Below are 16,091 nucleotides of genomic sequence, written 5' to 3'. Positions count from 1 at the left end.
GATTTAGTGTAGAGTTAAAGGTCAAGCATTTGTAAAAGTACACGTGACACCCGATGTCAATTTCATTGAATGTAAACATTGAACATTCTCTACTTGCAATACATTTTACTTGCTACTTAGTTAATAACAGTTAAAGGTATTATTTACTATACTTCTGTATTATAACCTGTGATATTCGTAAAAGTATTATATTTATGTTATATGAAATAGCTTGTTATTTATATATGTTGTATTGCTATTTCAGACTTGTATTTACATACTGGTACAATAAAGCATCAGAACCCTTAGCTCTTGTTGGTGTTATTCATTAACGCATAGAAAACCACCTACTACAAATGGCGCCCAACGTGAAGCGAAGAAATCCTTGACGCCTTGGGAGGAAACAACTACTATACCGTCATGGACATGAAGAGTGGTTATCACCAAGTAGAGGTAGAAGAGACACACAAGGCTAGAACAGCATTTACAGTCGGCCCTCTTGGTTTCTATGAATTTAACAGACTTCCGTTTGGCCTCGTAAACAGTCCAGCAACTTACCAACGTCTCATGGAACAGATACTTGGAGATCTTCACCTAGATATATGCTTTATATACCTTGACGACTTGATCATCTTTTCGGAGACGTACGAAGAACATCTTGAAAGACTACAGATGGTATTACCACAACTAAGTATGCAGAGGAAATGCAAGAAAGACTACGCAAAGCATATGATACAGCAACAAGGAACATCTTTGCTGCCCAGAAACGACAGAAGACACACTACGACCAGAAAGTAAAAGGAGCTGTGCTAAAGCCTGGAGATAGAGTCTTAGTTAAGACACTAGCCTTTGATGGAAAGCACAAGTTAGCAGATAGGTGGGAAGATGACCCGTACCTGATAATTAGTCAGCCTAATTTTGGAATACCAGTGTACGTGGTTCAGAAAGAGAATAAAGAAGGAAGAAAGAGGACTCTACATAGGAATCTGTTCTTACCTATTGGAGATCTGCCCAAAGATATTATTGATAAAGAAAAGAAACGTCCTGCGCCCAGACAAAGAAGAAAGAAGCAGCCCGAGGAACCGACGAAATCTGAAGGGAACAGTGAGAACAGGACCACTGATGAAGTATCAGATGAGGAGTCGGAGCAGGAGTATGGATATTATATACTTGATCAGGATACACAGGACAACACTAACAGTGATGTACCAGTTGTGGACCTACAAGAAGAAGGAACTCTTGGTTTCACTGGTGACGGCCATGATGGAGCTGAGAGTAGTGATCAGCAGGGAACTGGTTTAGGAGGGGACGCTCTTCCTGTGGACATTAATACAGCTGCAGAACCAAACCCTGTGAGTGATGAGGAACCTGAAGAAGCGACTGCTCAGACTACTGAAGAAAACACTTCTATTGATCGAGATGAGAGTGCGCCAACAGACTTATCACATGAAGAGGCAGATGGACCCACCATAGCTCCGGAACAACAACCACGAATTTGAAGGAGACGTATACTACCGACACCACCACGCGACCCACCAGTATCAACTAGACCTCAGAGGGAAAGGAAACAACCGAAATACTTGGATGACTATGTTGTATCCAAGCAGGCTACTACTATCCAACAGCCGGATTGGTTAATGAGGGTTCACTGGTTGGAGTCTGAAGCAAGAAAAGGAAGATTTAAGGTTTAGAGATGGAGTTGTCTAGAACCATCCTTGACATCATGCGAAGTACCAACTAGTGGTTAATGGCTTGCCGAGGACGTCAACCTTCAGTGAAGGGGGAAACAGACGGGAATGACGTGGAAGTCATTTTCCTACAGCGGGGAGAATGTAGCAGAGTGATTTTTATGATAATTTTATATATTGTAAAAATCATCTATTTAATTACTATATTTATTAAAAGCTTAATTACATATTTTGAATATTGTATATTCAGTTTAAATTATTACTTGCAAACCCTATTTTTATGTATAGTAATATTCACTATATTTGCTATGAATATTCATTAGGGATTTACTTGAATCATTGTATTTGATTGGCTGTTAATATTTTCGCGGTCAAGTTTAATTTCCTTTGTTTTGTACCTGTACATTTCCACGGGACGATAGCCATGACAGTCCATTGAATTTATGTCTGTTTATCTTGACCACATAGTTTACCTGTAAACCTTATATATTTTGGACAACATTATTATAGAATACTGTAAGTTACTTCTTTATTAACATTATTTATATTTTTCACGTAAATGATATTTTAGTAAAGTTTCTATTTTGCTTTGTAACGTTCTTCTCATATCGCATGTATGTAACACAAGTACACGAGATGTACATGATAGTATTTTATTAAGCTAGAAGTATATGATTTTATAATCTACGGTTTATTTGCCACGGTAGAATTGTATTGTTAATTTGCGTACATTACTATTTGATTATTGTCAGGAATAGTCTATATTTTATAAAGGACGGCTTATTAAGTGAAAGGCGGAAAAGTGTTTCCATTTATATAAAGTAATAGTTTTGTAGTAAATAGTTTTTAACAAGTACAAATATGAATGCGTAAAGAATATTTGTTACGTTGTATATTTTTATAATTAGAGTCCGAGTATTTATGTTCGTATTTTGGTTTCAGGACTCCATGTAATGTAATTATATAGAACACATGATTGTGTGATGTGTATATGATGTGCCGTTAACCTTATCAGTACAACTCACTCCACAAGTGGTAAGAGTATATTTATTTATAGTTTAACTTTGTTTATATTGTATTGTAAACATGAATTACCTCCCGTTAATTTGGAGCTTTTAATGAATCGATAATACTGACATCATAAGTCTTTATGATTATTATATTTGCAACTTAATGATTGTTGTATGATATTATGTAGTTAATTATTATACGTATTATATATTTTAATGAAGTCATTATTAATAAATGTAGATGTAACATTTATTATATACCGTTTGTAAGGTAAACCAGTATTTAATACAAATACACAGATACACGTAAATCTCAAAGCACTCTCCGATTTAGTGTAGAGTTAAAGGTCAAGCATTTGTAAAAGTACACGTGACACCCGATGTCAATTTCATTGAATGTAAACATTGAACATTCTCTACTTGCAATACATTTTACTTGCTACTTAGTTAATAACAGTTAAAGGTATTATTTACTATACTTCTGTATTATAACCTGTGATATTCGTAAAAGTATTATATTTATGTTATATGAAATAGCTTGTTATTTATATATGTTGTATTGCTATTTCAGACTTGTATTTACATACTGGTACAATAAAGCATCAGAACCCTTAGCTCTTGTTGGTGTTATTCATTAACGCATAGAAAACCACCTACTACATGTATATAAGAATGGTATACTTAGGTTAGAGTTAAGGATATATCCTAAGGATCAAACATGTATATAAGTATGGTATACTTAGGTAAGAGTTAAGGATATATCCTTAGGATCAAACATGTATATAAGAATGGTATACTTAGGTAAGAGTTAAGGATATATCCTTAGGATCAAACATGTATATAAGAATGGTATACTTAGGTAAGAGTTAAGGATATATCCTTAGGATCAAACATGTATATAAGAATGGTATACTTAGGTAAGAGTTAAGGATATATCCTTAGGATCAAACATGTATATAAGTATGGTATACTTAGGTAAGAGTTAAGGATATATCCTTAGGATCAAACATGTATATAAGAATGGTATACTTAGGTAAGAGTTAAGGATATATCCTTAGGATCAAACATGTATATAAGAATGGTATACTTAGGTAAGAGTTAAGGATATATCCTTAGGATCAAACATGTATATAAGAATGGTATACTTAGGTAAGAGTTAAGGATATATCCTTAGGATCAAACATGTATATAAGTATGGTATACTTAGGTAAGAGTTAAGGATATATCCTTAGGATCAAACATGTATATAAGAATGGTATACTTAGGTAAGAGTTAAGGATATATCCTTAGGATCAAACATGTATATAAGAATGGTATACTTAGGTAAGAGTTAAGGATATATCCTTAGGATCAAACATGTATATAAGAATGGTATACTTAGGTAAGAGTTAAGGATATATCCTTAGGATCAAACATGTATATAAGTATGGTATATATAGGTAAGAGTTAAGGATATATCCTTAGGATCAAACATGTATATAAGTACACTCCGGGTGCGGGAATTTCTCGCTACATTGAAGACCTGTTGGTGACCCTCTGCTGTTGTTTATTATTTGGTCGGGTTGTTGTCTCTTTGAGACATTCCCCATTTCCATTCTCAATTTTATTAGGTAAGAGTTAAGGATATATCCTTAGGATCAAACATGTATATAAGTATGGTATACTTAGGTAAGAGTTAAGGATATATCCTTAGGATCAAACATGTATATAAGAATGGTATACTTAGGTAAGAGTTAAGGATATATCCTAAGGATCAAACATGTAGATAAGTATGGTATACTTAGGTAAGAGTTAAGGATATATCCTTAGGATCAAACATGTATATAAGAATGGTATACTTAGGTAAGAGTTAAGGATATATCCTTAGGATCAAACATGTATATAAGTATGGTATACTGTGTTGTTTTCATATTTTTATCCTTTATTTAAATTACCATTTTTACACTATTGAAAGAAGATAATTCTTGAAGAAACACATATGCACTCATTATTTCATTTAGTACTATGCATAAGTTACAAACCATTTTATATTCAGCTGAAGAAAATCTTATTATTTTTACCCTTAAGTCCCCAAAAGGTTTTGTTTTACTCCTCTGTTGATTTTTATACACCCGTCAAAATTTTGACAGGACGTATTATGGTATACAAATGTCCGGTGTCCGTCTGTCTGTATGTCTGTCCGGCGTAAACATGTCGCACCGTAACTTGAGAACGACTTATTCAACTTTCATGAAACTTTAAATAGTTGTTTCTTATGATGGTCAAATGATCTGTATACTTTTTGGTTAAAATAAGATTAAAACTTTTTGAGTTACAGCACTTTGTAACTAAAACAGGGGTGTGTTTTTTTTTTCACATGTCGCACCATATCTCAAAAGCGATTTTTGATTATTGCAAAAACTTTACACACTTCACAGTTATATTAATCTTAAGATCTATATACTTTTTGGTGATGATTCAAGATTTCATTTTTGAGTCATTGAGTATTTTGTAAAAAAAGGGGGATGGTTTTTTTTGCATGTCGTGCCATTTCTCAAAAACAATTTATGATTATTGCTTAAAACTTTACACACTTTTTTGTTATATTAATCTAAAGATCTGTATACTTTTTGGTTTTGATTCAAAATTTTATTTTAGTGATATTTAGTTTTTTGTAAAAAAAAAAGACAGGAGGGGTTTCACATGTCCTGCCGTATTGCAAAAACAATATATGGTTATTGCTTAAAACTTTCTCAGAAACCATTTATGATTTTGCATTAAATTTCTACACAAGATGATGGGCGTATCATGTGCTCATGGCGCAGCTGTTTATTTTGTTCTGGTTTACCTATTTACAAGTAGGCTAGACTGGTATTGGATATACCATTCACAGGCAATGATACCATTTACAAAACAGATTAGAATATTTTATCAGTCTTTGAATAAATGAAACTAAATAATTCACTACATGTAAAAGCTCCTTCCAGCCTTTAGTTGAAGTTTTAAGCAATGTATGTCTATCTGAAACTTGCTTCCAAACTATAATCAACTTAAACATAATGAATTGATTAATTTCAGACAACTGCCTTTGATAGCTGCCTTACTGAAAGGTAAAACAGAGTTTAAATTTGGAGAAATGAGACATAAGAATTACGTGACAATGTTTACACATGTGCAAGCTTTGTTAGAAAACCTGCAGCCACATGTGTTCAGTAAAGATCTGACAGCTCTAGAGGACATCATTGGATCATATTTCTCTTTGATTGAGGTATGTTTACACAAGGACAAAATGCTAAAAATTTGCAATAAAACAACCATGCATTCCTAATATATTTGACTTATAGTGATGTGAATAAATTTTACATTTATGGCATATTTCTGATAGTACTGATTAGTGACCATATTGTGGTCCTTGTCAACTAGTTTAAACCAAAGTTTAATCATGCCAATTGGGGATGAGGTAAAATTTGGAATCCTATTTTATTTTAGTTTAAATGGTTCTGAAAAAAGTTACGCTACATACAGACTACAATTACCAGAAAAGCGCCGTGGATGCATGAAATTTATGAAACGTTTTATTTTCATTGTTAACACCGTTGATAATATTACTGCATATATTTCAGAACCACGGTGACCAGAAAGTGTTGATGCCAATTATTGCCAAGTTTATTAGATTTCTGAACAAATTTGTAACCAGTCAACCTCAAAAGTCTGCTATAATGTTACAAAAACATGTCAAATTATTGAGGTTAGTATTTTACCAAAATATCACAATGTTGAGGTTATTGTATCAATGCTTCCAAAATGATCAGTTGAACTCTTGTGCAATAATAAAAGCATTGTGACGTTGTAAATGTACTGGAAAAACAATATTTCCTTCATATAATGATTTTCAATTTTATCTTTCAGATTCTAAATTTTACAGGGTAATTTACAAAAGACATAAGACAGAAAGCTTTATTTAGAGTCGGTATAAGCATTACAAGTACAAACTTAGCTCTGAAGAGCTTTTAAAACCAACATAACAACAAGTAAAACAAAACATACATATCGAGTCATGCACACATAAATTAAACATATAAAGCAAGAGTTCATATCAGTATATAAACATGCAGCACAAAAGTTCTTTACAAGCATTATGTATTATCAAACCGAATAAAGAGAGTTTACTATTTATTTTCATGTTGTCAATTATTCACTCAGAGAAAAGTAAGTTTTGCTTCTGAGTGAATTTTTGCTTTAAGAATATTTTCCAATGTTTAATGATGCAAAGTGTCTTTTTGTTGTGATTGTGAAAATAATGTTAAACATATGTCAATGTTTTTCAGTGATGTATCAGCTCTGTACCCTGATATGGCTGGCCTTAAATCATTATTAGCAGGATTGTGTCTGCCTACACAAGACAAGGGAGGCGACTCTCCTGTGCTGTCTGTATCTCCAATACCTGTCTTACCACAGAGACCTACATCACCCTACACAGCCAGTCAACTGGCTCCTTTTGTTAAAAAATTCAAGGGAACCAGTCAAGGTTAGTGACAAACTTCTAATGGTCTTTTCCATTATTTCCTAAAACATAGTAGGCGCTTTAAGTTAAAGGTTTTATTAATATTGTTCTTTACAAATTAACCTTCTTTTAAAAGATTCAAAATATTATATTGTTTTAGTTTTTCCTTAGTTTGACTTACAGTGTTCTAGGATTTTTTTGGCACCTTGACTTACCACGGGTAAGATCAATAAAAAAATTACTTACCCACATCTAAAAGTTAAATCCGCCAACCAATGCGGACGGTCCGCTAAAGCTCGCCGCCCTTATGGACGGGGGTCTGGGGGCTGCTCAAGGCCCCCAGAAGCTCTGGGGTAAATGATGCAAAATCCTGCATTCTAGCCATTTCCTGGCACCTTTTTCATGCTTCAGAAAGTACCCTTTTTTGTGATGTCAAATGATGTTTTGTATGAAGCAATGATGACTAAAGTGTATTGAAAAGTATTTGAAATATATGGCTTAATTGTAACTATATACCTATACCACCAGAAAAGTACATTGAACTATAACAGTACTTCACTGACTTTCATACCAATAATCCACTGTAAAAAAAATAAGGGACTTACATGCAACTCTTTTTAAAAATCAGACATGCTCTTTATAAAATACTGAATATTTTTCAGGCTGATTCACTGAACATTAATGATTAAGGATAAGTCATTTGTTGCACATAGATTTTAAATTTAAAAACTTTTATGACATGCTTTAAATTATATGTTGGGAAGTTTGTCTGAACAAAGCTGGATTCGGATACGATTGAATTTTGTACAAAATTTAAAAAAAACGATTTCTTACTAAATTTGACAAATATGTTATAGTTTTTACTATGTCATTTATTAAGAGCTATAATAAATGCAACTGTAAGTTTATTTTCCTCCGATGACAAGAAAAAAAATCGTTTATGTCCCGATTTAAGCACCAGTTATCAATCCGGATTTTCCAATTTTACCGACATCGTGACCGACTTTTAGAATGATAGGAGAAGAATGTGGTCTCTTTTGCGCTTGATTACACCTAGTAAACGAGTGCTTGAATAAAAGCGCCGATAGACATCGACAAAATCTTCGATCTTTTATCAAAGTTTTTTCTCGTGATTTAATAAAAATAAAAAGCAGATATGGGAAAATTGAATAGGACCGGGAAATTTCAAGAGTTTTTCGGCTTCCCCGAACTTGAAGATTGACTTACCACCGGGTGACAAAGGCTAAAAAATGACTTACCCGTTGTCCTAATCCACTTACCCCGGGTAACGGGTAATGGGAATCCTAGAACACTGACTTATATGAAGTTATTTAATTGGTTTTTATTATTGATCAGTTTTACTTTATATTAGTATTGTATAAACACTTTAATTATTAATCAAATAATTTTAATCACTTTTCAGATGTTTTAGAAGTACTGAAGGAATTAGATGAATTCTCTAAGAGAAAAGTTGATATCTTAGAAAATTTTATGGTAAGTTTATATAAAATTAAAAGTTCAGAAATAAATATTTATAAAAAAATCTGAAATGACTGACTGAATTGGACTATTACAAGTATAAGGCTACTGTTGGTTTTTATACGACCGCAAAATTTTTTAATTTTTTGGTCGTATATTGCTATCACGTTGGCGTCGTCGTCGTCCGAATACTTTTAGTTTTCGCACTCTAACTTTAGTAAAAGTGAATAGAAAACAATGAAATTTTAACACAAGGTTTATGACCACAAAAGGAAGGTTGGGATTGATTTTGGGAGTTTTGGTCCCAACATTTTAGGAATTAGGGGCCAAAAAGGGCCCAAATAAGCATTTTCTTGGTTTTCGCACTATAACTTTAGTTTAAGTGAATAGAAATCTATGAAATTTTGACACAAGGTTTATGACCACAAAAGGAAGGTTGGGATTGATTTTGGGAGTTTTGGTTCCAACAGTTTAGGAATTAAGGGCCAAAAAAGGGCCCAAATAAGCATTATTCTTGGTTTTCACACAATAACTTTAGTATAAGTAAATAGAAATCAATGAAATTTTATCACAAGGTTTATGACCACTAAAGGAAGGTTGGGATTGATTTTTGGAGTTGAGGTCACAACAGTTTATGAATTAGGGGCCAAAAAGGGGCCCAAATAAGCATTATTTTTGGTTTTTGCACCATAACTTTAGTATAAGTAAATAGAAATCTATGAAATTTAAACACAAGGTTTATGACCATAAAAGGAAGGTTGGGTTTGATTTTTGGAGTTTTGGTCCTAACAGTTTAGGAATAAGGGGCCCAAAGGGTCCAAAATTGAACTTTGTGTGATTTCATCAAAAATTGAATAATTGGGGTTCTTTGATATGCCGAATCTAACTATGTATGTAGATTCTTAATTTTTGGTCCCGTTTTCAAATTGGTCTACATTAAGGTCCAAAGGGTCCAAAATTAAACTTAGTTTGATTTTAACAAAAAATGAATCTTTGGGGTTCTTTGATATGCTGAATTTAAAAATGTACTTAGATTTTTAATTATTAGCCTAGTTTTCAAGTTGGTCCAAATGGGGGTCCAAAATTAAACTTTGTTTGATTTCATCAAAAATTGAATAAATGGGTTCTTTGATATGCCAAATCTAACTGTGTATGTAGATTCTTAATTTTTGGTCCAGTTTTCAAATTGGTCTACATTAAGGTCCAAAGGGTCCAAAATTAAACTAAGTTTGATTTTAACAAAAATTAAATTCTTGGGCTTATTTGATATGCTTTATCTAAATATGTACTTTGATTTTTGATTATGGGCCCAGTTTTCAAGTTGGTCCAAATCAGGATTCCATATCAAGTATTGTGCAATAGCAAGAAATTTTCAATTGCACAGTATTGCACAATAGCAAGAAATATCTAATTGCACAATATTGTGCAATAGCAATTAATTTTCAATTGGAGTTATTTTTCTTTGTATAGAATAGTAGTTGATAATATATAATGTTGGAAATTTGCCAGACATGACTATGATGTCATTTTCTATTTTTATTTGCCAATAACTTTATGTAAATAACTTCATTGGAAATTTGCCAATATAAAATGTTGCTGATGAAACTTTTTTTCCTTATCTTATCTAAAATGTTTTTAGATAATGTATGTTGGACATTTGCCAGACATGACTATGATGTCATTTTCTATTTTTATTTGCCAATAACTTTATGTAAATAACTTCATTGGAAATTTGCCAATATAAAATGTTGCTGATGAAGTTTTTTTTTATTGTTTTATACAATAAACAATGTATATTCACTTTTACTACCAACCAATCTTTACCATTTAGTGATAACAAGCACTTTTTTTACATTTTAATATTTTATGATGTATTTAAAAGAGTAGTTATTGATGCAAACTCCATTAGAAATTTGAATTGATATCAGTTTTTGAAAAAGGGAAGCGGGGATGTGAAAAAAAAAGGGGGGGGGGGGGTAATTTTTTCTCATTTCAGATTTCATAAATAAAAAGAAAATTTCTTCAAACATTTTTTTGAGAGGATTAATATTTAACAGCATAGTGAATTGCTCAAAGACAAAAAAAAACTTTTAAGTTCATTAGACCACAATTCATTCTGTGTCAGAAACCTATGCTGTGTCAACTATTTAATTTTAGATTTAAAGAGTTTGAAGAAGAAATCTTTAATTGATTTGTAAAATCTTGACATTTGTTTTGTGTAAAAAAAACCTATGTAATGTCAAAAATTTGATCACAATCCAAATTCAGAGCTGTATCACGCTTGAATGTTTTGTTCATACTTGCCCCAACTGTTCAGGATTCGACCTCTGCGGTCGTATAAAGCTGCGCCCTGCGGAGCACCTGGTTGTCAATTGTCAAAGATTTTGAACGTGTTAAATTGTAAAATTATATATACAGAACATATTTTTTATTTTTTTTCATCTTGATCAAGATTATGATAATATTTTATATATAAATCGTAAAATAATATATACAAGACATTTTGTTTTTTATTTTTTTCATCTTATGACATTTTGTTTTTTAATTTTTTCAGCTTGATCAAGAATATGATAATATTTTAAAGTATAAACCCTTGTTTCTTTGGAAGTGTTGTAGACTCCTCAAGTGTGTAACTTTATGATAATATTTTCAGGTTTATTTGAAAGTAAAAGTGTACGACTCTAATGATCAAATACGGAATACAGCCTTTAATTTGATAATGAGACATGTCAGACAAAATCCAAGGTAAGGTTCACTCTGAAAAAGCTTAAATCTTCCATCTCTGATAACTGTATTTAGAAATATTCACAAAGTTTTATGCCGCTGCCGTAGCGGAGGGGGCATAAAGTTTTACCCTTGTCCATCTGTACACACTTCTGTACATACGTCTCAAAATTTCCGTTCTCTAACAGTGACTTATAGTTGTTAATTTCTATGTCATTTGGTCTCTTATAGAGAGTTGTCTCATTGGCAATCATTCCACATCCTTATAATTGTAGACATAATAGAGGGGAACATTGTGAATGTTTGGTTCAATGTCTCATGGGATTGTGGTAATCAATCTTATAATTTATAGCTATTTTAAAATATTTTGCTTCAGTGGGGGAAAAAGAAGTATATTTGATGAATATAATTGTTATGGAATTTAAAAATAATTGACATCAGCTTTTTCATTTTGTCCTGAAATCCAAAATTTAAAAAAAAAATCTGAATGCCAACATACGCCTAAATATTAAAAAAAAAGTGAATTTCAATATATACAAATATGTTGAATGTAAAAAAAAGTATAAACATATAAATGTTGAAAGCCAAAATATACAAAAAATATTGAATGCCAATATATAATACAAATATTTTGAATGCCAAAATATATCTAAATAATGTTGATTCCCAAAATATATATAACGAATGTCAAATGCCAAAATATACAAAAATATGCAGTTTTATTATGAATTTTGTTTGATTTATTGCAGTACTGCTATCCAGTATGTTGGTCTATATTTACAATGTTTAAACAGCAATAATCCTGATGTAGTGACAAGTGCGTTAAAAATACTGGCAGAGTTCTGTGTTCTTTGTCAAGGTAATATGTACAGCAATAATACAACTTATACATATACATAAATGGCATAGAGCAAAATAACATAGCTGACAATATTAAGGCATTAACATATCAAAAGAGTGATTGACAAGTATGTAAATATCTGAAGCCCAAATCATATGATAAGAGGTTTAATTAAAAAATAAGGAGATGTATGATTGCCAATAAGGCAACTACCACAAAAGTTCAAATAAAGTGGATGTTAGTAATTATAGACAAATGTAAGGTCTTCAACAATTAAAAAAAAACACAATATAGTCAGCAATCTTTATGCCAACAAAGCAAGTATTAAGCAAAATAAAAGAAATGATTAGTAAATGATAAAGAAATAAAGAAAAATCACACTCACGACCACTGAATTATATCTTCCTTGTTTTACTGTGGGTATCCAATCACCTTTGTGGTAGTGAATTACCTATTGCCTGACCAGTTAAAAAAATTGCCAATACAATTTGTCCATTTAAATTGTACAATAGGTATTGTGAGAGCTATTATCAACAGGTGGTCATTTAACTACCTGTAGATTTACCTGGTTTGTTTTTAACAGAGCTAATTTAAATGAATGATAGCTAGCTTGCTTTCCTCATGTCCAATGTCCTGAATGGACTATTCTATTTAGGTATGGGACATTTTACATTTGATACACTATTTGTTCTTTCTAACAAAGATAATTATTGTAAAAAAATTTTTTTTGCTAACAATCACAAATAAATCATTGCTGGTAAATCCCACTTTTATAATGAAGAATAAAGCACTGAAATTTCTATTCACTAAGCCATTTGTACTTTTTTGATATATTGAAAATAAATTTTTCACAGTAATTCCGATTGAAGAAGATCCTGAATATTAAATGAAACTTTGATACACTATTTGTTCTTTCTAACAAAAATAATTATTGTAAATATTTTTTTTTTGCTAACAATCACAAATAAATCATTGCTGGTAAATCCCACTTTCATAATGAAGAATAAAGCACTGAAATTTCTATTCACTAAGCCATTTGTACTTTTTTGATATATTGAAAATAAATTTTTCACAGTAATTCCGATTGAAGAAGATCCTGAATATTAAATGAAACTTAGCATTACTACTATTCCATTTCAGGAATCGTAATATAACATGAAAATATATCCCATTATAAAACACCAAGCCACACATAATTCATCTTGTAGAATTATTCACAATTAGATGGGCTATCCAAAAAAATCCATTTCACAAACACTTTAATTCCATATCAGGAATCAGAAACTTAAAATATATCCCACATTAAAACACCATGAAGCAAACATATATCTCCTTTTTTTATAAACTAAATTCACTGATTGAATTTCCATCTTCACTGTAAAGAGACACAAAAAGAAATGGCCTAAAATGCCCCATCTCTAAATAGAATAGTCTATTCAGGACATTGGTCATGATACATGAGGAAAGCAAGCTATCTATCAGTCATTTAAATTTTACCTTTTAGTGATTTTTTTTTACTGGGTAGTTAAATGACCACCTGTTGATGACCTCTCACAATACCTATCATACAATTTAAATGGACAAATTGTGTTGACAATTTTTTATACTGGTCAGGCAATAGGTATTTAAATACCACAAAGGTGATTGTGGAATGACAGTAACAATTCTAAAAATTCAGAACTTGGCAGTTAATATTGATACTTTTATTCTATTTCAGATCAATCTAATTTAATTCTACAAAAAGCCTTTATGGTAGGCACAACAACTTCTTTAGATACAGGTTCATACATCACAGAGACATTACAATTACTTAATCTTGACCCGATGAGTAACTGAGTACCTTGCATCACAGAGACATTACAATTACTTAATCTTGACCCGATGAGTAACTGAGTACCATACATCACAGAGACATTGCAGTTACTTAATCTTGACCCAATGAGTAACTGAGTACCATATATCTTATTGACTCAACTAATCAACCAGAACCTAAGATTTTCAATGTTTATTCTGAGAAAAGAGTCAAGTTATCTGGCTAATTATATAAGCTTCGTGATAGGTTTCTTAAATTTAATATCTGAAATTGTTAATATTAAAATATTATGTCAATTTTTATGGTTAGAGCAAGTTTGTTGGAAAACTGTCATAGGAGTCAACTGTTAGTGAATGTGTAATACCACCATTGATTTCCCCCAATTGGTCTTTGTTAAATTTGCACTTTTCCAAAAAAATGTGCAGAATTTATCTTTATTTCAAATAAAGAAATATTTGACAACTTTTAGTTCATATGAAGGATTTTTTTCAACCATTCATTAGAGCCTGATCTATTATGACTATGATTGGTTTATTTAGTATCTATGATTTTTCAGGGTTAAATTTAACAGGGATACTTGATGGAATGCTGTACACAAAGTGTAATTGTTAAATTTAACAGGGATACTTGATGGAATGCTGTACACAAAGTGTAATTGTTAAATTTAACAGGGATACTTGATGGAATTCTGTACACAAAGTGTGCAATAAAGAATCAATTTGAGTGTTAAAACAAAAAATAAAGAGTATCTACCATTTATTAAATAGTGTGTAAAAAACACATTTCAAATCCATCTTAGGTGAGCTTGTGTATTGATGTAATTAGATCATTGCTATGTGATCATTTATCATTATGTCATTGATAAAAATGTGTAGAAAATGTATATGATGACTTTACCTGAGACTGTTTAAATTCACCAATTAAGTGTGTGAAATGGACAGGTTCGATCCACATGCAAAAACTAAACCGTTTCAAATGATGATGTTGCTAATTGTTAAGTGCTATTATGTGTATAATTATAATGCAAGAGATTCTTTTGTTATGGCTTTTAAAGCAAATAAAAAATTTAAAAAGTGTGTTTTTATTGTCTTGTCTTAGCAGTACTTATTTCATTTTACACTTAAATAGATGTTTAATTCCTTCATCAAACATGTTTGTGCAGTCCATGTTTTGGTGAGTTTGGTCAAAATCTTAAATGATTTTATTCAGAAAATGTACATTTTCGTATTTGTTTTTTCTATCATAATTTTGTACATAAACAAGGCCATGAGTTTTCTCCTTGGAATAGTTTTACATTTGTCATTTTGGGGCCTTTTATAGATTAAGGCAACAGTAGCATACCACTGTTAAAAAGTCATAAATCAATTTAGAGAAAACAAATCTTGGTTATAACTGACTTTGTGGTATATTGCTCATTATTGAAGGCAGTTGTTATAGCCTATAGTTTTTAATTTCTCCATCATTTTGTCTCTTATGGAGGAGTGATGAAAGATACCAGAGGAACAGTTAAACTCATAAATAGAAAATAAACTGACAATGCCATGGCTAAAAATATGGAGAGTTATCTCAATGGCAATCTTTCCAATGTATTATGTATTCGGGTTTTGTTTTCTGTAATTAGTTAAGACGTCAGTTTTATCATGTAAATCTTTTATATTCATTTGATTATTAATTTTTAATCTATATACACCTTTGTACTATATGAGTTATATATAAAGTTGAATTTTTTTATTCGTCGTTTTGACGTGATGACGGCTGACAAATTGGACCTCGTAATTTTAGTATGATAGATAGAATACTTTTAGAAAGAAAAACTATATGAAAGGTTAGTTTGGACAATTTAATAGCAATTCAAAAAAGTATTCTATATTTATAAGAGTCAGACATTATGTGAATTAAAACATTTCATATTCAGTAAAATATGTGTAAAATTGCAATATATGTTTGTAGGAAGTTTCCATGGGGGAGATAATAACTTTTTTTTCAAAAAGTCTTTATTCAAAAGAATAATATTTTAGGTTATCTCCCCTGAAAATTTATCAATAGCATATTGTTATTTCACACATATTTTACT

General features: G+C 31.2%; 1 protein-coding gene across 3 annotated transcripts in view; it reads left to right on the top strand.

The window, feature by feature from the left end:
• The window catches only part of LOC139489270 (integrator complex subunit 1-like), a 65,946-nt gene extending 50,853 nt beyond the window's left edge, over positions 1-15,093 (top strand). For 2 of the 3 annotated variants that reach the window (XM_071275534.1, XM_071275535.1), the window contains exons 39-45: positions 5,735-5,924; positions 6,280-6,404; positions 6,985-7,184; positions 8,584-8,654; positions 11,293-11,384; positions 12,113-12,222; positions 13,922-15,093. In XM_071275534.1, coding sequence (XP_071131635.1) covers positions 5,735-5,924; positions 6,280-6,404; positions 6,985-7,184; positions 8,584-8,654; positions 11,293-11,384; positions 12,113-12,222; positions 13,922-14,040 — 907 coding nt within the window. In that variant the 3' untranslated portion in view covers positions 14,041-15,093. The remainder of the gene's footprint in view (positions 1-5,734; positions 5,925-6,279; positions 6,405-6,984; positions 7,185-8,583; positions 8,655-11,292; positions 11,385-12,112; positions 12,223-13,921) is intronic. The other variant, XR_011656177.1, reaches the window with a different exon arrangement.
• Positions 15,094-16,091: the final 998 nt, after the last annotated feature.

The sequence above is a fragment of the Mytilus edulis genome, chromosome 9 (genome assembly GCF_963676685.1).
Source record: "Mytilus edulis chromosome 9, xbMytEdul2.2, whole genome shotgun sequence".
Lineage (NCBI taxonomy): Eukaryota > Metazoa > Mollusca > Bivalvia > Mytilida > Mytilidae > Mytilus > Mytilus edulis.
Note: the sequence above shows the minus strand (reverse complement) of the source record. Positions and strands in the feature narration are given on the sequence as shown.